Genomic DNA, 23,296 nt, shown 5'->3' with positions numbered 1-23,296 from the left:
CCCCATTCCCCCTCTCTCCCATTCCCATTCCCCATTCCCCCTCTCTCCCATTCCATTCCCCATTCCCCCTCTCTCCCATTCCCATTCCCCATTCCCCCTCTCTCCCATTCCCATTCCCCATTCCCCTCTCTCCCATTCCCATTCCCCATTCCCCTCTCTCCCATTCCCATTCCCCATTCCCCCTCTCTCCCATTCCCATTCCCCATTCCCCCCTCTCTCCCATTCCCATTCCCCATTCCCCCTCTCTCCCATTCCCATTCCCCATTCCTCTCTCCCCCTCTCTCCCATTCCCCATTCCCCATTCCCCCTCTCTCCCATTCCCATTCCCCCTTCCCCCTCTCTCCCATTCCCCCTTTACCCCCTCCGGCCCCATCCCATTCCCGTCTCTCTCCGTGTCCCCCGCAGGCCTGGCTCGGGCCGGGCTCCCGTTCGGGCTGGCGCGCCGGGAGCTGGCGTGCGAGGGGTACCCGCTGGAGCTGCGCTGCCCGGGCAGCGACGTGGTCCTGGTGGACAGCGCCAACTACGGGCGCACGGACGACAAGATCTGCGATGCCGACCCCTTCCAGATGGAGAACGTGCAGTGCTACCTGCGGGAGGCAACGCGCATCATGGCCGCCAGGTGGGCTGCAACGGCCTGCAACGGGATGCAACGGGATAGAAAGGGATAGAACGGGATAGAATGGGAGAGAATGGGAGAGAATGGGAGAGAATGGGAGAGAATGGGAGAGAATGGGAGAGAATGGGATAGAATGGGAGAGAATGGGATACAATGGGATCTGGGGCTGTGCAGTGCTACCTGCGGGAGGCAACGCGCATCATGGCCGCCAGGTGGGGCTGCACGGCCTGCAACGGGATGCAACGGGATAGGAACGGGGATAGAACGGGGAAAGAATGGGAGAGAATGGGAGAGAATGGGAGAGAATGGGAGAGAATGGGAGAGAATGGGAGAGAATGGGATAGAATGGGAGAGAATGGGATACAATGGGATCTGGGGCTGTGCAGTGCTACCTGCGGGAGGCAACGCGCATCATGGCCGCCAGGTGGGGCTGCAAACGGGGTACAACGGGATGCAACGGGATAGAACGGGATAGAACGGGATAGAATGGGAGAGAATGGGAGAGAATGGGAGAGAATGGGAGAGAATGGGATACAATGGGATAGAATGGAAGAGAATGGGAGAGAATGGGAGAGAATGGGAGAGAATGGGAGAGAATGGGATAGAATGGGAGAGAATGGGATACAATGGGATAGAATGGGAGAGAATGGGAGAGAATGGGAGAGAATGGGATACAATGGGATCTGGGGCTGTGCAGTGCTACCTGCGGGAGGCAACGCGCATCATGGCCGCCAGGTGGGGCTGCAACGGGGTGCAACGGGATGCAACGGGATAGAACGGATAGAACGGGATAGAATGGGAGAGAATGGGAGAGAATGGGAGAGAATGGGATAGAATGGGAGAGAATGGGAGAGAATGGGATAGAATGGGATAGAATGGGAGAGAATGGGATACAATGGGATAGAATGGGAGAGAATGGGAGAGAATGGGATACAATGGGATCTGGGGCTGTGCAGTGCTACCTGCGGGAGGCAACGCGCATCATGGCCGCCAGGTGGGGCTGCAACGGCCTGCAACGGGATAGAATGGGATAGAACGGGATAGAATGGGAGAGAATGGGAGAGAATGGGATAGAATGGGATAGACTGGGATAGAATGGGAGAGAATGGGAGAGAATGGAAGAGAATGGGATAGAATGGGAGAGAATGGGAGAGAATGGGATAGAACGGGAGAGAATGGGAGAGAATGGGATAGAATGGGAGAGAATGGGAGAGAATGGGAGAGAATGGGAGAGAATGGGAGAGAATGGGATAGAATGGGAGAGAATGGGATACAATGGGATAGAATGGGAGAGAATGGGAGAGAATGGGATACAATGGGATCTGGGGCTGTGCAGTGCTACCTGCGGGAGGCAACGCGCATCATGGCCGCCAGGTGGGGCTGCAACGGGGTACAACGGGATGCAACGGGATAGAACGGGATAGAATGGGAGAGAATGGGAGAGAATGGGAGAGAATGGGAGAGAATGGGAGAGAATGGGATAGAATGGGAGAGAATGGGAGAGAATGGGAGAGAATGGGATAGAATGGGAGAGAATGGGATACAATGGGATCTGGGGCTGTGCAGTGCTACCTGCGGGAGGCAACGCGCATCATGGCCGCCAGGTGGGGCTGCAACGGGGTACAACGGGATGCAACGGGATAGAACGGGATAGAATGGGAGAGAATGGGAGAGAATGGGAGAGAATGGGAGAGAATGGGATAGAATGGGAGAGAATGGGAGAGAATGGGAGAGAATGGGATAGAATGGGAGAGAATGGGATACAATGGGATCTGGGGCTGTGCAGTGCTACCTGCGGGAGGCAACGCGCATCATGGCCGCCAGGTGGGGCTGCAACGGCCTGCAACGGGATAGAATGGGATAGAACGGGATAGAACGGGATAGAATGGGAGAGAATGGGATTGAATGGGATAGAATGGGATAGAACGGGATAGAACGGGATAGAATGGGAGAGAACGGGATAGAACGGGATAGAATGGGATAGAACGGGATAGAACGGGATAGAATGGGAGAGAATGGGAGAGAATGGGATAGAATGGGATAGACTGGGATAGAATGGGAGAGAATGGGATAGAATGGGAGAGAATGGGAGAGAATGGGATAGAATGGGAGAGAATGGGATAGAATGGGAGAGAATGGGAGAGAATGGGATAGAATGGGAGAGAATGGGATAGAATGGGATAGAATGGAAGAGAATGGGAGAGAATGGGAGAGAATGGGAGAGAATGGGAGAGAATGGGATAGAATGGGAGAGAATGGGATACAATGGGATAGAATGGGAGAGAATGGGAGAGAATGGGAGAGAATGGGATACAATGGGATAGAATGGGAGAGAATGGGAGAGAATGGGAGAGAATGGGATACAATGGGATCTGGGGCTGTGCAGTGCTACCTGCGGGAGGCAACGCGCATCATGGCCGCCAGGTGGGGCTGCAACGGCCTGCAACGGGATAGAATGGGATAGAACGGGATAGAACGGGATAGAATGGGAGAGAATGGGATTGAATGGGATAGAATGGGAGAGACTGGGAGAGAATGGGATAGAATGGGAGAGAATGGGATAGAATGGGAGAGAATGGGAGAGAATGGGATAGAATGGGAGAGAATGGGATTGAATGGGAGAGAATGGGATTGAATGGGATAGAATGGGAGAGAATGGGATAGAATGGGAGAGAATGGGATAGAATGGGAGAGAATGGGATAGAATGGGAGAGAATGGGAGAGAATGGGATAGAATGGGAGAGAATGGGATACAATGGGATCTGGGGCTGTGCAGTGCTACCTGCGGGAGGCAACGCACATCATGGCCGCCAGTTGGGGCTGCAACGGGATACAGTGGGATAGAATGGGATACAATGGGATAGAATGGGATAGAATGGGATATAACAGGGTGTAATGGGGTATAATGGGGTGTAATAGGGTGTAACGGGGTGTAATGGGATATGTGGGGACTCTGGTGACACAGAGGGGGTGGGACACGGGCAGGGGAAAAAGACACAAGGACAGAGCAGGAACATTCCCATACCCCATACCCCATATCCCATACCCCATATCCCATATCCCATATCCCATACCCCATACCCCATATCCCATACCCCATATCCCATACCCCATACCCCATATCCCATATCCCATATCCCATATCCCATACCCCATACCCCATATCCCATATCCCATATCCCATACCCCATACCCCATATCCCATACCCCATACCCCATACCCCATATCCCATATCCCATATCCCATACCCCATACCCCATATCCCATACCCCATACCCCATACCCCATACCCCATACCCCATACCCCATATCCCATATCCCATACCCCATACCCCATATCCCATATCCCATATCCCATACCCCATATCCCATATCCCATATCCCATACCCCATATCCCATATCCCTGCAGGTGCAACAACCGGACTCAATGCGTTGTTGTCGCCGGCTCCGATGCCTTTCCCGATCCCTGTCCCGGGACCTACAAGTACCTGGAGGTGCAGTACGACTGCGTGCCCTATAGTGAGTGCTGCCCCACGGCGTCTGCCCCATAGCACCCATAGCATCCCATAGCACTCATAGCACCCATAGAACCTCAGGTACCTGGAGGTGCAGTACGACTGCGTGCCCTATACTGAGTGCTGCGCCACGGTGTCTGCCCCATAGCACCCATAGCACCCAGAGCACCCACAGCACCCAGAGCACCCATAGAACCTCAAATACCTGGAGGTGCAGTGCGACTGCGTTCATATAGTGAGTGCTGCCTCATGGCATCTGCCCCATAGCACCCATAGCACCCATAGCACCCATAGCACCCATAGCACCCATAGAACCTCAAATACCTGGAGGTGCAGTGCGACTGCGTTCATATAGTGAGTGCTGCCTCATGGCATCTGCCCCATAGCACCCATAGCACCCATAGCACCCATAGCACCCATAGAACCTCAAATACCTGGAGGTGCAGTGCGACTGCATTCATATAGTGAGTGCTGCCTCATGGCATCTGCCCCATAGCACCCATAGCACCCATAGCACCCATAGCACCCATAGAACCTCAAATACCTGGAGGTGCAGTGCGACTGCGTTCATATAGTGAGTGCTGCCTCATGGCATCTGCCCCATAGCACCCATAGCACCCATAGCACCCATAGAACCTCAAATACCTGGAGGTCCAGTACGACTGCGTTCATATAGTGAGTGCTGCCTCATGGCATCTGCCCCATAGCACCCATAGCACCCATAGCACCCATAGTACTCATAGCACCCATAGTACCCATAGCACCCATAGGACCCATAGCACCCACAGCACCCATAGCACCCATAGTACCCATAGGACCCATAGCACCCACAGCACCCATAGCACCTATAGCACCCATAGTACCCATAGCACCCACAGCACCCATAGCACCCATAGCACCCATAGTACCCATAGCACCCACAGCACCCATAGCACCCATAGCACCCATAGGACCCATAGGACCCATAGCACCCACAGCACCCATAGCACCTATAGCACCCATAGGAGCCACAGCACCCACAGCACCCACAGCACCCATAGCACCCATAGGACCCATAGCACCCATAGCACCCCCAGCCCCCCGGGCCCCTCTCCTCTGTCGTGGCTGTGGATGGGGGGGGGGCCCCTTTCACCCCTTGGGGGCAGGGTCCTGGTGCCCCCCCCGGGTCCCGCAGCCCCCCCCATGGAGCCCCCCCCCCCCGTGTCCCCTCCCTTTGGGGGCCCCCCCCCAGGCCCCCCCCCCTTTGTTTCTCCCCAGGCGCCGGCGCGGGACCCCCCTGACCCCCCCTTTGCTTTGCAGGAGTCGCCGGAGGGGGGAGGACGGAGCCCCCGGCACACGCTAAGCACACGCTAAGAACATGCTAAGCACAGCCCTACATGCCAGACACATGCAAAGTACACACTAAGCACACCTTGTACGTGCTAAGCACATGCTGTACGTGCTAAACACATCTTATACATGCTAAGCACACCTTGTACATGCTAAGAACACCTTGTACATGCTAAGCACATGCTGTACATGCTAAGCACACCTTGTACATGCTAAGCACATGCTGTACATGCTAAGCACATGCTATACATGCTAAGCACACCTTGTACACGCTAAGCACATGCTAAGCACACCTTGTACATGCTAAGCACATGCTGTCCATGCTAGGCACATCTTGTACATGCTAAGCACATGCTGTACATGCTAAGCACACCTTGCACATGCTAAACGCATCTGGTACATGCTAAACACATGCTATACATGCTAAGCACACCTTGTACATGCTAAGCACATGCAGTACATGCTAAACATATGCTATACATGCTAAGTACATCTTGTACACACTAAGCACATGCTGTACATGCTAAGCACACCTTGTACATGCTAAGCACACGCTAAGCACACCTTGTACATGCGAAGCACACGCTGTACGTGCTAAGCACACCTTGTACATGCTAAGCACATGCTGTACGTGCTAAGCACACCTTGTACATGCTAAGCACATGCTGTACATGCTAAGCACATCTTGTGCATGCTAAGCACATGCTGTACATGCTAGGCACACCCTGTACATGCAAAGGACATGCCTTGGGCAAGCTGACATGAGCTTATTCAACTCTCAATGTGTTAAATACATACCTGGTCGAAGGTGCGTGCAGCTGGGCACATGCTAAGCACATGCCAGCACATGCTAAGGACATGCCAGCACACACTAAGCACATGCCAGCACATGCTAAGGACATGCCAGCACACACTAAGCACATGCCAGCACATGTTAGGCACACACCAAGCACATCCTAAGCACACGCCAGCACATGCTAAGAACATGTCAGCACATACCAAGCACAAGCCAGCACGTGTTAAGCACATGCTTGTCACACACTAAGCACATGCCAGCACATGTTAAGCACACACTAAGCACATGCTAAGCACAAGCCAGCACACACTAAGCACATGCCAGCACATGTTAAGCACACTCTAAGCACATGCCAGCACGTTAAGCATAGGCTTGGCACACACTAAGCACATGCCAGCACATGCTAAGAACATGCCATCACATGCTAAGCACATACCTGGCACACACTAAGCGTGCATCAGAAACACACCAAGCACACACAGAACATGTTAAGCACACACCAAGCACACATCAGGCACATGCCAGTCTCACGCTAAGCACATGCCAAGCACACATCAGGTCCATTCCAAGCACACGCTAAGTTCATGCCAAGCACACATCAGACACACAACAAGCAGACACAAAGAACATGCTAAGGACACTCTAAGCACACACAAAGATCACGCTAAGGACACACAAAGAACATGTCAAGCACACACAAACAACATGCCAAGAACATGCTAAGCACACAAAAAGCACATGTTGAGGACACACCGAGCTGTGCTGGGGGGGGCGGGCACCACGTTTCCTTTGCAGGTCTGCGCCATGGGGCCGAGCCCACCCTGCTGCGTTCTGCTTCCTTCTGCAGGGGGGGCGGGGGGAGATGGGTCCCCCCATGTGTCCCCATTGCCCCCTATACCCCCCCATACCCCCCATATCCTCCATATCCCCCATATCCCCCATATCCCCATATCCCCATATCCTCCATATCCCCCATATCCTCCATATCCTCCATATCCCCCATATCCCTCATATCCCCATATCCCCATATCCCCCATAACCTCCATATCCCCCATATCCCCCATATCCCCCATATCCTCCATATCCTCCATATCCCCCATATCCCTCATATCCCCATATCCCCATATCCTCCATAACCTCCATATCCCCCATATCCCCCATATCCCCCATATCCTCCATATCCTCCATATCCCCCATATCCCCCATATCCCCCATATCCTCCATATCCTCCATAACCTCCATATCCCCCATATCCCCCATATCCCCATATCCCCCATATCCTCCATATCCCCCATATCCCCCATATCCCCATATCCCCCATATCCCCCATATCCCCATAGCCCCATATCCTCCATATCCCCCATATCCCCCATATCCTCCATATCCTCCATAACCTCCATATCCCCCATATCCCCATATCCTCCATATCCCCATATCCCCCATAACCTCCATATCCCCCATATCCCCCATATCCTCCATATCCCCCATATCCTCCATAATCTCCATATCCCCCATATCCCCCATATTCCCATATCCTCCATATCCCCATATCCCCCATATCCTCCATATCCCCCATATCCCCCATATCCCCATATCCCCCATAGCCCCCATATCCCCATAGCCCCATATCCTCCATATCCCCCATATCCTCCATATCCCCCATATCCCCATAGCCCCATATCCTCCATACCCCCCATATCCTCCATATCCCCCATATCCCCCATATCCCCCATATCCCCCATATCCCCATATCCCCCATATCCCCATATCCCCCATATCCCCATATCCCCATATCCTCCATATCCCCATATCCCCCATATCCTCCATATCCCCCATATCCCCCATATCCCCCATATCCCCATATCCCCATATCCTCCATATCCCCATATCCCCCATATCCTCCATATCCTCCATAACCTCCATATCCCCCATATCCCCATATCCTCCATATCCCCATATCCCCCATATCCTCCATATCCCCATATCCCCCATATCCCCCATATCCCCATATCCCCATATCCCCATATCCCCCATATCCCCCATATCCCCATATCCCCATATCCTCCGTATCCCCCATATCCCCCATATCCTCCACATCCCCCATATCCCCCATATCCTCCATATCCTCCATATCCTCCATATCCTCCATATCCCCCATATCCTCCATATCCCCATATCCCCATATCCCCATATCCTCCATATCCCCCATATCCCCATATCCTCCATATCCCCATATCCCCCATATCCTCCATATCCCCATATCCCCCATATCCCCCATATCCCCATATCCCCATATCCTCCATATCCCCATATCCCCCATATCCCCCATATCCCCATATCCCCATATCCTCCACATCCCCCATATCCCCCATATCCTCCACATCCCCCATATCCCCCATATCCTCCATATCCTCCATATCCTCCATATCCTCCATATCCCCCATATCCTCCATATCCCTCATATCCCCCATATCCTCCATATCCCCCATATCCCCCATATCCTCCATATCCCCCATATCCCCCATATCCCCCATATCCCCATATCCCCATAAGCTCCATATCCCCCATATCCCCCATATCCTCCATATCCCCCATATCCCCATATCCCCCATATCCCCCATCTCCCCATATCCCCATATCCCCCATATCCTCCATATCCCCCATATCCCCCATCTCCCCATATCCCCATATCCCCCATATCCTCCATATCCCCATATCCCCCATCCCCCCCATGGGGCTCAGGGGCTCCCCATTGGCCCGGGGGGGCCCCCCCACCGCGGGCTCGGGCTGAAGCCGTTTAATCTCTGTTCTCTTTGTCTCCTCTCTCCCCCCCCCATGACCCCCCCTGAACCCCATTCGACCCCCCCCGCCCCCCACACCCCATCCCCCTCCCCCGACACCCCCACCCCCACCCTGTGCCCCCCCCCTCCCCCCCCCCGCTCTCTCCCGCCTTTTCCTCCGGTGCTAAAAGTAGAAGTGGAGCAAAAAGGTAACGAGATCCTTCCGGGGAGCCCAAAACCCCCCGAATTCACCCCAAAACAGCCCCCAAAACACCCCAAAATACCCTAAAACACCTAAAAAATACCCCAAAACACCCCCAAAACACCCCAAAACACCCCAAAACACCTAAAAAATACCCCAAAACACCCCCAAAACACCCCAAAATGCCCCAAACCCACCTAAAACCCCCTAAACCCACCCCAAACCTTTCCCCTCCCCCCATCCCCACCCCCCCCCTCCCTCCCCCCTCCCCCCTCTGCCCCCCTCCCCCCCCTCGCTCCTACCCCTCCCCCCTCCATTGGTTGCAATCAGCTCAGGGCCCCCCTCCCCAAGTCTCCCATTGGGGTCCCCCAGGGACCCCCAAGTGCCCCCCCCCCCCGCCCCCCCCCAGCCATGGAGACCCCCCCAGAACCCATCCCCCACCCCCCACCCCCACCCCCTTCTTGACCCCCCCCGGCCGAGCCCAGGGGCAGCTCTGGGGGGGCCCTGGGGCAGTTGGGGGGGGCGGGGCTGTTTGAGGGGGGCAGCTTGGAGCTCTTGGGGGGCAGCAATGGTAGCGGGGGGGCAGTTGTGGGGCTGGGGCTCAGTTGTGGGGCAGGTGTGGAGTAGTTATGGGGCAGTTGTGGGGCAGTTATGGGGCTGTTGTGGGGCAGTTATGGAGCAGTTGTGGGGCAGTTGTGGGGCAGTTGTGGGGCAGTTGTGGAGCAGTTGTGGGGCAGTTGTGGGGCAGTTGTGGCTCAGCTGTGGGGCAGTTGTGGGGCAGTTATGGGGCAGTTCTGGGGCAGTTGTGGGGCTGGGGCTCAGTTGTGGGGCAGTTGTGGGGCAGTTATGAGGCAGTTGTGGGGAGTTGTGGGGCAGTTGTGGGGCAGTTCTGGGGCAGTTGTGGGGCTGGGGCTCAGTTGTGGGGCAGTTGGGCTCAGTTGCGGCTCAGCTGGAGGCAGTGGGGGGCAGTTCTGGGTCAGTTCTGGTCAGCCATGGGTCAGCCATGGGTCAGTTATGGGTCAGTTCTGTCTCAGTTTTGGGGCAGCCATGGGGCAGCCATGGGTCAGTTCTGGGTCAGCCATGGGTCAGTTATGGGTCAGTTCTGCCTCAGTTTTGGGGCAGCCATGGGGCAGCCATGGGTCAGTTCTGGGTCAGCCATGGGTCAGCCATGGGTCAGTTATGGGTCAGTTCTGTCTCAGTTTTGGGGCAGCCATGGCTCAGTTATGGGTCAGCCATGGGTCAGTTCTCTCTCAGTTATGGGTCAGTTCTGTCTCAGCCATGGGGCAGCCATGGCTCAGTTCTGTCTCAGTTATGGGTCAGCCATGGCTCAGTTATGGGTCAGCCATGGCTCAGTTATGGGTCAGTTCTATCTCAGTTATGGGGCAGCCATGGCTCAGTTATGGGTCAGTTCTCTCTCAGTTATGGGTCAGTTCTCTCTCAGTTATGGGTCAGTTCTCTCTCAGTTATGGGGCAGCCATGGCTCAGTTATGGGTCAGTTCTCTCTCAGTTATGGGTCAGTTCTCTCTCAGTTATGGGTCAGTTCTCTCTCAGTTATGGGGCAGCCATGGGGCCGCTCTGCCTCCCTCGTTGCGGGTCCCTCCTCGCCCCCTGGGGCTCCCTGGGGCGCTGCGGGTCTCTTGCAGTTCCCTCTCGGGCCGCTGGGGGCGCTGCGCCGCGCTTGGGCTTGGGGCTTGCGGCGCTCAGCGGCGCTCCCGGGGGCGGACGCGGGGGGGCGCTGCGGGGCCGCGGCTTCTTCCCACAGGTGCCGGAGCCGCGACCTTCGTCTCTCTCCTCCTCCTCCTCCTCCTCCCGCAGCTCCCGCAGCCCCCCCCCCGCGGGGCCCCCCCGAGCCTGTGAGTGCCCCCCCCCCCCCCCAAACCGGGACCCCCCCCCCCTTTAACCCAACCCCGCGACGGGACGGGGGCTGCTGCGGGGAGGAGGGCTCGGGGACACGCGTGTCCTGGGGCGCACACGTGACCGTGTGCACACGTGACCTTTTACACACGTGTCCTTTTACACACGTGACCGTGTGCACACGTGACCTTTTACATGTGTGTTCCAATGCACGCATGTCCTGGTGCACGGGTGTCCATGTGCACACACGTGTCCTTTTACACACATGACTATGTGCACACGTGTCCTTTTACACATGTGTGCTTTTACACACGTGACCGTGTGCACACGTGACCTTTTACACAGGTCGCTATGGGCACACGTGTGTCCTTTTACATACATGTGCTTTTACACACGTGAACATGTGCACACGTGACTTTTCACATGCGTGTTCCGGTGCATGCATGTCCTGGTGCATGGGTGTCCATGTGCACACACGTGTCCTTTTACACGTGACCTTTTACACGTGACCTTTTACACAGGTCGCTATGTGCACACATGTGTCCTTTTACACACGTGTGCTTTTACACATGTGACCATGTGCACACGTGACCTTTTACACACATGTCCTGTTACACACATGACCATGTGCACACGTGACCTTTTACATGTGTGTTCCAATGCACGCATGTCCTGGTGCATGGGTGTCCGTGTGCACACGTGTCCTTTTACATAGATCACTATGTGCGCAGATGTCCTTTAACACACATGACCATGTGCACACGTGACCTTTTACACAGATCACTATGTACATATGTGACCTTTTACACATGTGTGGTTTTACACACATGACCATGTGCACACACGTGACCTTTTACACACGTGTCCTTTTACACACATGACCATGTGCACACGTGTCCCTTTTATAGATGTGTCTCAGTGCACGCCTGTGTCCATGTGCACGTGTGTCCTCTGCACGTGTGTCCTGGCGCACACGTGTCCTGTTACATGTGTCTTGCCGCATGGGTGTCCTGGTGCACACACGTGTCCTTTTACACATGTGTCCTGGTGCACATATGTGTCCTTTTACACACGTGTCTCAGTGCACACACGTGTTCTTTTACACAAGTGTCCATGTGCACACATGTGTCCTGGTGCACATACATGTCCCTGTGCATACACGTGTCCTTTTACACATGTGTCCTTTTACACACGTGTTCCTGTGCACACACATGACCATTTGCACACACATGTCCCTGTGCACACGTGACCAATTGCACACGTGACCACTTGCACACATGACCACTTGCACACATATCCCTGTGCACACACATGTCCCTGTGCACACGTGACCACTTGCACACGCATCCATGTGCACACGTGACCCTTTGCACACATGTCCCTGTGCACACGTGACCACTTGCACACATATCCCTGTGCACACATGACCACTTGCACACGTGTCCCTGTGCACACACGTGTCCCTGTGCACACATGACCACTTGCACACGCATCCATGTGCACACGTGACCACTTCCACACGCATCCATATGCACACGTGACCACTTCCACACGTGACCACTTGCACACACGTGTCCCTGTGCACACGTGACCACTTGCACACATATCCCTGTGCACACATGACCACTTGCACACGTGTCCCTGTGCACACACGTGTCCCTGTGCACACGTGACCACTTGCACACGCATCCATGTGCACACGTGACCCTTTGCACACATGTCCCTGTGCACACACGTGTCCCTGTGCACACGTGACCACTTGCACACGTGCATCCCTGTGCACACGTGACCACTTGCATATGCATCCATGTGCACACGTGACCACTTCCACACGCATCCATGTGCACACATGACCATTTGCACACGTGTCCCTGTGCACACGTGACCACTTGCAAACGCATCCATGTGCACACGTGACCATTTGCACACGTGACCCCTTGCACACGTGCCCGGCCCTCCACGTTGCCGCCGCAGCCCCCTCTCCCCCCCCCCCCCCGCACCCCCCCGGGGGGGGCCGCTCCAGGCTGGACCCCAATGGGGTGGGGGGGGTTGGGGGGGGGCATTGCTGCCAATGGGGCCCAGCCTGGCGCGGCCGCTGTGTTCCCCCCCCCCATGCAGAGACCCCCATTGGGGGGGACGGGGGGGGCTGGTTTTGGGGTGTCTCTGCCCTGGGGGGGTCCCCGTTGTGCCCCCCCCGTCCCCCCCCCCGTTCTCTCCCCGCAGCTCTAACCCCCCCGTTTCTCTCCCCCAGCCTCTCTGCAGCCGGCGCCGGACAGCGGGGACCCCCCCTGCACCCCCAAACTGAAAGGGGGGGGCCCCCCTACACCCCCCCCCACCCCCCGGGGGGGGCTCCCCCCATTCCCCCCCATTCCCCCCCCCCCCCCCGTGTCTCTGCTGCGTTCGTGGGCCCGGGGGGGGGGGGGGGTCGGGTTTTAGGGTCCCCCCCCAGGGAGAGCTGCCCCCCCCCTCAGGGTGCTCCCAATAAGGGGGGGTCGGGGGGGGCCCCATCGCCCCTGGCCCCCCCCTTTGCCCCCCCCGCTCTGTCCCATCCCATCCCCCCCCCTCGGACAATGGCTCCCCCCCCCCCCGTGTCTCTCCCCCCCCCCCGGGGTCCCCAATGTCCCCCCCCCCCAAGGGTTGGGGTCCCCCCGGGCGCTCATGAAACCGCTTCTCTTTTCTCTCCTGCTTCTCGCTGCCCCCCCCCCCCCGTGCCCCCCCCCTCGGTCCCTGTCTCCATCCCTGCTCCCTGTGTCCATCCCTGTGTCCATCCCTGCTCCCTGTGTCCATCCCTGTGTCCCCCCTTCTCCATCCCTGTATCCATCCTCTTGTCCATCCCTCTCTCCATCCCTCTCTCCATCCCTGTATCCATCCCTTTCTCCCTATGCCTGTATCTCCATCCCTGCATCCATCCCTGCATCCATCCCTGTATCCCCATCCCTGTCTCCATCCCTGTATCCCCATCCCTGTCTCCATCCCTGTATCTCCATCCCTGTGTCCATCCCTGCATCCATCCCTGCATCCATCCCTGTATCCCCATCCCTGTCTCCATCCCTGTATCCCCATCCCTGTCTCCATCCCTGTATCCCCATCCCTGTCTCCATCCCTGTATCCCCATCCCTGTCTCCATCCCTGTATCCCCATCCCTGCATCCATCCCTGTATCCCCATCCCTGCATCCATCCCTGTATCCCCATCCCTGTCTCCATCCCTGCATCCATCCCCGCATCCATCCCTGTATCCCCATCCCCTCCCTCCCCTCCTTTCCCCCCCCCTCTCCCCGCAGTCTTCGTCTGCCCGGGCTCCCTGCAGCGCATCGGCTCCGCCACCTCCACGCACCAATCCCCCCACCAAGCGGGCGCCTGGTGCCGGGACCCGCTGCAAGCGGGCGAGCGCCTTTACGTCCTGCCCTGGCTGCCCGCCCGCACCGACACCCTCACCGAGTACGCCTCGTGGGCCGACTTCCAGCGCGGGCGCCACACCACCACCTACCGCCTGCCGCACCGCGCCGACGGCACCGGCCTCGCCGTCTACGACGGCGCCGCCTTCTACAACAAGGAGCGCACCCGCAACGTCGTCAAGTACGACCTGCGCACCCGCATCAAGAGCGGCGAGGCCGCCGTCGCCGCCGCCGCCTACCACGACGCGGCGCCCTACCGCTGGGGCGGCAAGACCGACCTCGACCTGGCCGTCGACGAGGACGGCCTCTGGGTCATCTACGCCACCGAGGCCAGCGGCGGGCGCCTGGTGCTCAGCCAGCTCAACCCCTACACGCTGCGCTTCGAGGGCACCTGGGAGACCGCCTACGACAAGCGCGCCGCCTCCAACGCCTTCATGGCCTGCGGGGTGCTCTACGTGGTGCGCAGCGCCTACGCCGAGGAGGAGGAGGAGGATGGGGATGGCGATGGCGATGGCGGCGATGCCTTGGTCTACGCCTTCGACACGCGGCGGCGGCGCGGGCGCGCGCTGGCCGTGCCCTTCCCCAACCCCTACCGCTTCGTGGCCTCGGTGGGGTACAACCCCCGCGACCACCAGCTCTACGTGTGGAACAACCACTTCCTGCTGCGCTACGCGCTCGCCTTCGGGCCGCCGCTGGGGGCTGAGGGTGAGAGGGGCGACCGGGGGGGGGGCACGGTCACTTGGGGGGCGTCTTAACTTAGGGGGCACAATCACTTGGGGGGCACGTTCACTTGGGGGGCACAATCACTTGGGGGTCATGTTCACTTGGGGGTCCCATTGGGTCACTTGGGGGGCACGTTCACTTGGGGGGCACAATCACTTGGGGGGCACGTTCACTTGGGGGGCACAATCACTTGGGAGTCACATTCACTTGGGGGTCACGTTCACTTGGGAGTCCCATTGGGTCACTTGGGGGTCACGTTCACTTGGGGGGCATGTTAACTTGGGGGTCCCATTGGTTCACTTGGGGGTCACAATCACTTGGGGGTCACGTTAACTTGGGGGGCGTATTCACTTGGGGGGCACATTGATTCACTTGGGGGGCATGTTCACTTGGGGGTCACATTAACTTGGGGGACCCATTGGTTCGCTTGGGGGTCACAATCACTTGGGGGTCACGTTCACTTGGGGGTCACGTTAACTTGGGGGACCCATTGGTTCGCTTGGGGGTCACATTCACTTGGGGGTCACGTTAACTTGGGGGGCTTATTCACTTGGGGGGCACATTGATTCACTTGGGGGTCACGTTTGCTTGGGGGTCACGTTTGCTTGGGGATCACGTTAACTTGGGGGTCATGTTCACTTGGGGGTCACATTCACTTGGGGGTCACATTGGTTCACTTGGGGGTCATGTTCACTTGGGGGTCATGTTCGCTTGGGGGTCACATTCACTTGGGGGTCACATTCACTTGGGGGTCACGTTAACTTGGGGGTCATGTTCGCTTGGGGATCCCATTGGTTCACTTGGGGGTCACATTCACTTGGGGGTCACATTGGTTCACTTGGGGGTCACGTTCGCTTGGGGGTCCCATTGGTTCACTTGGGGGTCCCATTGGTTCACTTGGGGGTCACAATCACTTGGGGTCACGTTCACTTGGGGGTCCCATTGGTTCACTTGGGGGTCACAATCACTTGGGGGTCACGTTCACTTGGGGGTCCCATTGGTTCACTTGGGGGTCCCATTGGTTCACTTGGGGGTCACAATCACTTGGGGTCACGTTCACTTGGGGGTCCCATTGGTTCACTTGGGGGTCACATTCACTTGGGGGTCACAATCACTTGGGGGTCACGTTCACTTGGGGGTCCCATTGGTTCACTTGGGGGTCCCATTGGTTCACTTGGGGGTCACATTCACTTGGGGGTCCCACCCCCTTGGGGGTTGCTCCCAGCGCCCCCCACCTCCCCCCCTTTCTCTTCCCCCCCGCAGGCCCGATGACAACAGCGCCCCCCAGCTCCTCCCCCCCTCGCCCCACAGCGCCCCCCAGCTCCCCCCCCCCGGCCTCCAGCCCCACGGCGCAGCGCGGGCCGCAGACCCCCCGCCCGGGCCCCCCTCCCCCCGCTCCCCCCCCCGCCCACAGCGCGGCCACCCCGGGCGCGGGGGGAGGGGTCAGGGGGGGAGGGGGGGTCCCGGCCCCTCCCCCTCCCTCCCGCCGGCCCCCCCCTCCCCCCCCGGGGCCCGGCGCGGGGGGAGGGGCGGGGGGAGGGGGGGTGGGGGCGGGGCGGCTCTGCGAGGCCCGCGAGGTGCGCAGGGTGCAGTGGCCCGCGGCGCAGCAGGGGGTGGTGGTGGAGAGACCCTGCCCCAAGGGCACCCGCGGTACGGGGCGGGGGGGGCTATGGGGGGCTATGGGGTAATGGGGGTGATGGGGTAATGGGGGTGATGGGGGTGATGGGGGTAATGGGGGGTTATGGGGTAATGGGGGCAATGGGGTAATGGGGGCAATGGGGGCAATGGGGGGTTATGGGGTAATGGGAGGGATTTGGGGGGATATGGGTTTATGGGGGTAATGGGGGTAATGGGGGGTAATGGGGGTAATGGGGGGGAATGGGGGGAATGGGGCCTAAGGGGGTTCATTGGGGGCTATGGGGGGTGCATTGGGGGCTATGGGGGGCATTGGGTGCATTGGGGGTGCATTGAGGGCTATGGTGGGTGCATTGAGGGCTATGGGGGGTGCATTGGGGGCTATGGGGGGTGCATTGGGGACTGTGGGGGTGCATTGGGGGCTATGGGGGGTGCATTGGGGGCTATGGGGGTGCATTGAGGGCTATGGGGGGCATTGGGGGCTATGGGGGTGCATTGAGGGCTATGGGGGCATTGGGGGCTATGGGGGTGCATTGGGGGCTATGGGGGTGCATTGAGGGCTATGGGGGTGCATTGGGGGCTATGGGGGTGCATTGGGGGCTATGGGGGGTGCATTGGGGGCTATGGGGGATGCATTGGGTGCTATGGGGTGCATTGGGGTGCCCCTGACACCCCCTCCCCCCCAGGCATCGCCTCCTTCCAGTGCCTGCTGGGGTTGGGGGTCTGGAACCCGCGCGGCCCCGACCTCAGCAACTGCACCAGCCCCTGGGTGAACCAAGTGGCCCAGAAGGTACCGGGGGGGGTGGGACCCCAAAAACGGGGTCACCCCAATGGGGAACCCCCCCTGAAACAGCCCGGGGGGGGGGGGTTGGGGGGGGTGGGGGGTGTTTGGGTCGGTTTTGGGTTGGTTTTGGGTTGGTTTTGGGTCGGTTTGGGATCGGTTTTGGGTTGGGTTTGGGTTGGGTTTGGGTCGGTTTGGGGTCGGTTTTGGCTCAGTTCAGCTCAGTTCAGCTCAGTTCGGCTCAGTTCGGCTCAGTTCGGCTCAGTTCAGCTCAGTTCGGCTCAGTTCGGCTCAGTTCGGCTCAGTTCGGCTCAGTTCAGCTCAGTTCGGCTCAGTTCGGCTCAGTTCAGCTCAGTTCGGCTCAGTTCGGCTCAGTTCAGCTCAGTTCAGCTCAGTTCGGCTCAGTTCGGCTCAGTTCGGCTCAGTTCAGCTCAGTTCAGCTCAGTTCAGCTCAGTTCGGCTCAGTTCAGCTCAGTTCGGCTCAGTTCGGCTCAGTTCGGCTCAGTTCGGCTCAGTTCAGCTCAGTTCAGGTCAGTTCAGCTCAGTTCGGCTCAGTTCAGCTCAGTTCGGCTCAGTTCGGCTCAGTTCAGCTCAGTTTGGCTCAGTTCGGCTCAGTTCAGCTCAGTTCGGCTCAGTTCGGCTCAGTTCGGCTCAGTTCGGCTCAGTTCGGCTCAGTTCGGCTCAGTTCAGCTCAGTTCGGCTCAGTTCGGCTCAGTTCGGCTCAGTTCAGCTCAGTTCGGCTCAGTTCGGCTCAGTTCAGCTCAGTTCGGCTCAGTTCAGCTCAGTTCAGCTCAGTTCGGCTCAGTTCAGCTCAGTTCAGCTCAGTTCGGCTCAGTTCAGCTCAGTTCAGCTCAGTTCGGCTCAGTTCGGCTCAGTTCAGCTCAGTTCGGCTCAGTTCGGCTCAGTTCGGCTCAGTTCGGCTCAGTTCAGCTCAGTTCGGCTCAGTTCAGGTCAGTTCAGGTCAGTTCAGCTCAGTTCGGCTCAGTTCGGCTCAGTTCAGCTCAGTTCGGCTCAGTTCGGCTCAGTTCGGCTCAGTTCGGCTCAGTTCAGCTCAGTTCAGCTCAGTTCGGCTCAGTTCGGCTCAGTTCGGCTCAGTTCGGCTCAGTTCGGCTCAGTTCAGCTCAGTTCGGCTCAGTTCGGCTCAGTTCAGCTCAGTTCGGCTCAGTTCGGCTCAGTTCAGCTCAGTTCGGCTCAGTTCGGCTCAGTTCGGCTCAGTTCAGCTCAGTTCAGCTCAGTTCGGCTCAGTTCGGCTCAGTTCGGCTCAGTTCGGCTCAGTTCGGCTCAGTTCGGCTCAGTTCGGCTCAGTTCAGCTCAGTTCGGCTCAGTTCGGCTCAGTTCGGCTCAGTTCAGCTCAGTTCAGCTCAGTTCGGCTCAGTTCGGCTCAGTTCAGCTCAGTTCGGCTCAGTTCAGCTCAGTTCAGGTCAGTTCAGCTCAGTTCGGCTCAGTTCAGCTCAGTTCGGCTCAGTTCGGCTCAGTTCGGCTCAGTTTGGCTCAGTTCGGCTCAGTTCAGCTCAGTTCGGCTCAGTTCGGCTCAGTTCAGCTCAGTTCGGCTCAGTTCAGCTCAGTTCAGCTCAGTTCAGTTCAGTTCAGCTCAGTTCAGCTCAGTTCGGCTCAGTTCAGCTCAGTTCAGCTCAGTTCGGCTCAGTTCAGCTCAGTTCGGCTCAGTTCGGCTCAGTTCGGCTCAGTTCGGCTCAGTTCGGCTCAGTTCAGCTCAGTTCGGCTCAGTTCGGCTCAGTTCGGCTCAGTTCAGCTCAGTTCGGCTCAGTTCAGCTCAGTTCGGCTCAGTTCAGCTCAGTTCAGCTCAGTTCGGCTCAGTTCAGCTCAGTTCAGCTCAGTTCGGCTCAGTTCAGCTCAGTTCGGCTCAGTTCAGCTCAGTTCGGCTCAGTTCAGCTCAGTTCAGCTCAGTTCGGCTCAGTTCGGCTCAGTTCAGCTCAGTTCAGCTCAGTTCAGCTCAGTTCGGCTCAGTTCAGCTCAGTTCGGCTCAGTTCGGCTCAGTTCGGCTCAGTTCAGCTCAGTTCAGTTCAGTTCAGCTCAGTTCAGCTCAGTTCGGCTCAGTTCAGTTCAGTTCAGCTCAGTTCAGCTCAGTTCGGCTCAGTTCAGTTCAGTTCGGCTCAGTTCAGCTCAGTTCGGCTCAGTTCGGCTCAGTTCAGCTCAGTTCAGCTCAGTTCGGCTCAGTTAAGCTCAGTTCGGCTCAGTTCGGCTCAGTTCGGCTCAGTTCGGCTCAGTTCAGCTCAGTTCAGCTCAGTTCGGCTCAGTTCAGCTCAGTTCAGCTCAGTTCGGCTCAGTTAAGCTCAGTTCGGCTCAGTTCAGCTCAGTTCAGCTCAGTTCAGCTCAGTTCAGCTCAGTTCAGCTCAGTTCGGCTCAGTTCGGCTCAGTTCGGCTCAGTTCAGCTCAGTTCGGCTCAGTTCGGCTCAGTTCGGCTCAGTTCGGCTCAGTTCAGCTCAGTTCAGGTCAGTTCAGCTCAGTTCGGCTCAGTTCAGCTCAGTTCAGCTCAGTTCGGCTCAGTTCAGCTCAGTTTGGCTCAGTTCGGCTCAGTTCAGCTCAGTTCGGCTCAGTTCGGCTCAGTTCGGCTCAGTTCGGCTCAGTTCGGCTCAGTTCGGCTCAGTTCAGCTCAGTTCGGCTCAGTTCGGCTCAGTTCGGCTCAGTTCAGCTCAGTTCGGCTCAGTTCGGCTCAGTTCAGCTCAGTTCGGCTCAGTTCAGCTCAGTTCAGCTCAGTTCGGCTCAGTTCAGCTCAGTTCAGCTCAGTTCGGCTCAGTTCAGCTCAGTTCAGCTCAGTTCGGCTCAGTTCGGCTCAGTTCAGCTCAGTTCGGCTCAGTTCGGCTCAGTTCGGCTCAGTTCGGCTCAGTTCAGCTCAGTTCGGCTCAGTTCAGGTCAGTTCAGGTCAGTTCAGCTCAGTTCGGCTCAGTTCGGCTCAGTTCAGCTCAGTTCGGCTCAGTTCGGCTCAGTTCGGCTCAGTTCGGCTCAGTTCAGCTCAGTTCAGCTCAGTTCGGCTCAGTTCGGCTCAGTTCGGCTCAGTTCGGCTCAGTTCGGCTCAGTTCAGCTCAGTTCGGCTCAGTTCGGCTCAGTTCAGCTCAGTTCGGCTCAGTTCGGCTCAGTTCAGCTCAGTTCGGCTCAGTTCAGCTCAGTTCGGCTCAGTTCAGCTCAGTTCAGCTCAGTTCGGCTCAGTTCAGCTCAGTTCAGCTCAGTTCGGCTCAGTTCAGCTCAGTTCGGCTCAGTTCAGCTCAGTTCGGCTCAGTTCAGCTCAGTTCAGCTCAGTTCGGCTCAGTTCGGCTCAGTTCAGCTCAGTTCAGCTCAGTTCAGCTCAGTTCGGCTCAGTTCAGCTCAGTTCGGCTCAGTTCGGCTCAGTTCGGCTCAGTTCAGCTCAGTTCAGTTCAGTTCAGCTCAGTTCAGCTCAGTTCGGCTCAGTTCAGTTCAGTTCAGCTCAGTTCAGCTCAGTTCGGCTCAGTTCAGTTCAGTTCGGCTCAGTTCAGCTCAGTTCGGCTCAGTTCGGCTCAGTTCAGCTCAGTTCAGCTCAGTTCGGCTCAGTTAAGCTCAGTTCGGCTCAGTTCGGCTCAGTTCGGCTCAGTTCGGCTCAGTTCAGCTCAGTTCAGCTCAGTTCGGCTCAGTTCAGCTCAGTTCAGCTCAGTTCGGCTCAGTTAAGCTCAGTTCGGCTCAGTTCAGCTCAGTTCAGCTCAGTTCAGCTCAGTTCAGCTCAGTTCAGCTCAGTTCAGCTCAGTTCGGCTCAGTTCGGCTCAGTTCGGCTCAGTTCAGCTCAGTTCGGCTCAGTTCGGCTCAGTTCGGCTCAGTTCAGCTCAGTTCGGCTCAGTTCGGCTCAGTTCGGCTCAGTTCGGCTCAGTTCGGCTCAGTTCAGCTCAGTTCGGCTCAGTTCGGCTCAGTTCGGCTCAGTTCGGCTCAGTTCAGCTCAGTTCGGCTCAGTTCGGCTCAGTTCGGCTCAGTTCAGCTCAGTTCAGCTCAGTTCGGCTCAGTTCAGCTCAGTTCAGCTCAGTTCGGCTCAGTTCAGCTCAGTTCGGCTCAGTTCAGCTCAGTTCGGCTCAGTTCAGCTCAGTTCGGCTCAGTTCGGCTCAGTTCAGCTCAGTTCGGCTCAGTTCAGCTCAGTTCGGCTCAGTTCGGCTCAGTTCAGCTCAGTTCAGCTCAGTTCGGCTCAGTTCGGCTCAGTTCAGCTCAGTTCGGCTCAGTTCGGCTCAGTTCGGCTCAGTTCAGCTCAGTTCGGCTCAGTTCGGCTCAGTTCGGCTCAGTTCGGCTCAGTTCGGCTCAGTTCAGCTCAGTTCGGCTCAGTTCGGCTCAGTTCGGCTCAGTTCGGCTCAGTTCAGCTCAGTTCGGCTCAGTTCGGCTCAGTTCGGCTCAGTTCAGCTCAGTTCAGCTCAGTTCGGCTCAGTTCAGCTCAGTTCAGCTCAGTTCGGCTCAGTTCAGCTCAGTTCGGCTCAGTTCAGCTCAGTTCGGCTCAGTTCAGCTCAGTTCGGCTCAGTTCGGCTCAGTTCAGCTCAGTTCGGCTCAGTTCAGCTCAGTTCGGCTCAGTTCGGCTCAGTTCAGCTCAGTTCAGCTCAGTTCAGCTCAGTTCGGCTCAGTTCGGCTCAGTTCGGCTCAGTTCAGCTCAGTTCGGCTCAGTTCAGCTCAGTTCGGCTCAGTTCAGCTCAGTTCGGCTCAGTTCAGCTCAGTTCAGCTCAGTTCGGCTCAGTTCGGCTCAGTTCGGCTCAGTTCAGCTCAGTTCAGCTCAGTTCGGCTCAGTTCAGCTCAGTTCAGCTCAGTTCGGCTCAGTTCGGCTCAGTTCGGCTCAGTTCAGGTCAGTTCAGGTCAGTTCGGCTCAGTTCGGCTCAGTTCAGCTCAGTTCAGCTCAGTTCAGCTCAGTTCGGCTCAGTTCGGCTCAGTTCGGCTCAGTTCGGCTCAGTTCGGCTCAGTTCAGCTCAGTTCGGCTCAGTTCAGCTCAGTTCGGCTCAGTTCAGCTCAGTTCAGCTCAGTTCAGCTCAGTTCGGCTCAGTTCAGCTCAGTTCGGCTCAGTTCGGCTCAGTTCGGCTCAGTTCGGCTCAGTTCGGCTCAGTTCGGCTCAGTTCAGCTCAGTTCGGCTCAGTTCGGCTCAGTTCAGCTCAGTTCAGGTCAGTTCAGCTCAGTTCGGCTCAGTTCAGCTCAGTTCGGCTCAGTTCGGCTCAGTTCGGCTCAGTTTGGCTCAGTTTGGCTCAGTTTGGCTCAGTTTGGTACAGTTTTGGATCAGTTTTGGCTCATTTTGGGTCATTTTGGGTCATTTTGGCTCAGTTTGGGTCAGTTTGGCTCAGTTTTGGGTCAGTTTGGGTCATTTTGGCTCAGTTCGGCTCAGTTCGGCTCAGTTCAGGTCAGTTCAGCTCAGTTCAGCTCAGTTCAGCTCAGTTCGGCTCAGTTCGGCTCAGTTTGGCTCAGTTTGGCTCAGTTTGGTACAGTTTTGGATCAGTTTTGGCTCATTTTGGGTCATTTTGGGTCATTTTGGCTCAGTTTGGGTCAGTTTGGCTCAGTTTTGGGTCAGTTTGGGTCATTTTGGCTCAGTTTGGCTCAGTTCGGCTCAGTTCGGCTCAGTTTGGGTCAGTTTGGGTCATTTTGGCACAGTTTGGGTCAGTTTGGCTCAGTTTTGGCTCATTTTGGGTCATTTTGGGTCAGTTTGGGTCATTTTGGCTCAGTTTGGGTCAGTTTGGCTCAGTTTTG

General features: G+C 57.3%; 1 protein-coding gene across 1 annotated transcript in view; it reads left to right on the top strand.

Annotated features, from left to right (window-relative positions):
- Positions 1 to 405: 405 nt before the first annotated feature.
- The window catches only part of LOC308232665 (adhesion G protein-coupled receptor L1-like), a gene marked incomplete at both ends in the record, with an annotated part of 49,216 nt that continues 26,325 nt past the window's right edge, over positions 406 to 23,296 (top strand). The window contains 7 exon segments of the mRNA XM_080639893.1: positions 406 to 619; positions 4,028 to 4,137; positions 9,230 to 9,247; positions 14,377 to 15,195; positions 16,477 to 16,641; positions 16,741 to 16,863; positions 17,535 to 17,638. Of these exon segments, the coding sequence (XP_080496019.1) occupies positions 406 to 619; positions 4,028 to 4,137; positions 9,230 to 9,247; positions 14,377 to 15,195; positions 16,477 to 16,641; positions 16,741 to 16,863; positions 17,535 to 17,638 (1,553 nt within the window).

The sequence above is a fragment of the Psittacula echo genome (genome assembly GCF_963264785.1).
Source record: "Psittacula echo genome assembly, contig: SCAFFOLD_147, whole genome shotgun sequence".
Classification (NCBI taxonomy): Eukaryota; Metazoa; Chordata; class Aves; order Psittaciformes; family Psittacidae; genus Psittacula; species Psittacula echo.
This window is presented reverse-complemented; position numbering and strand designations above follow the sequence as displayed.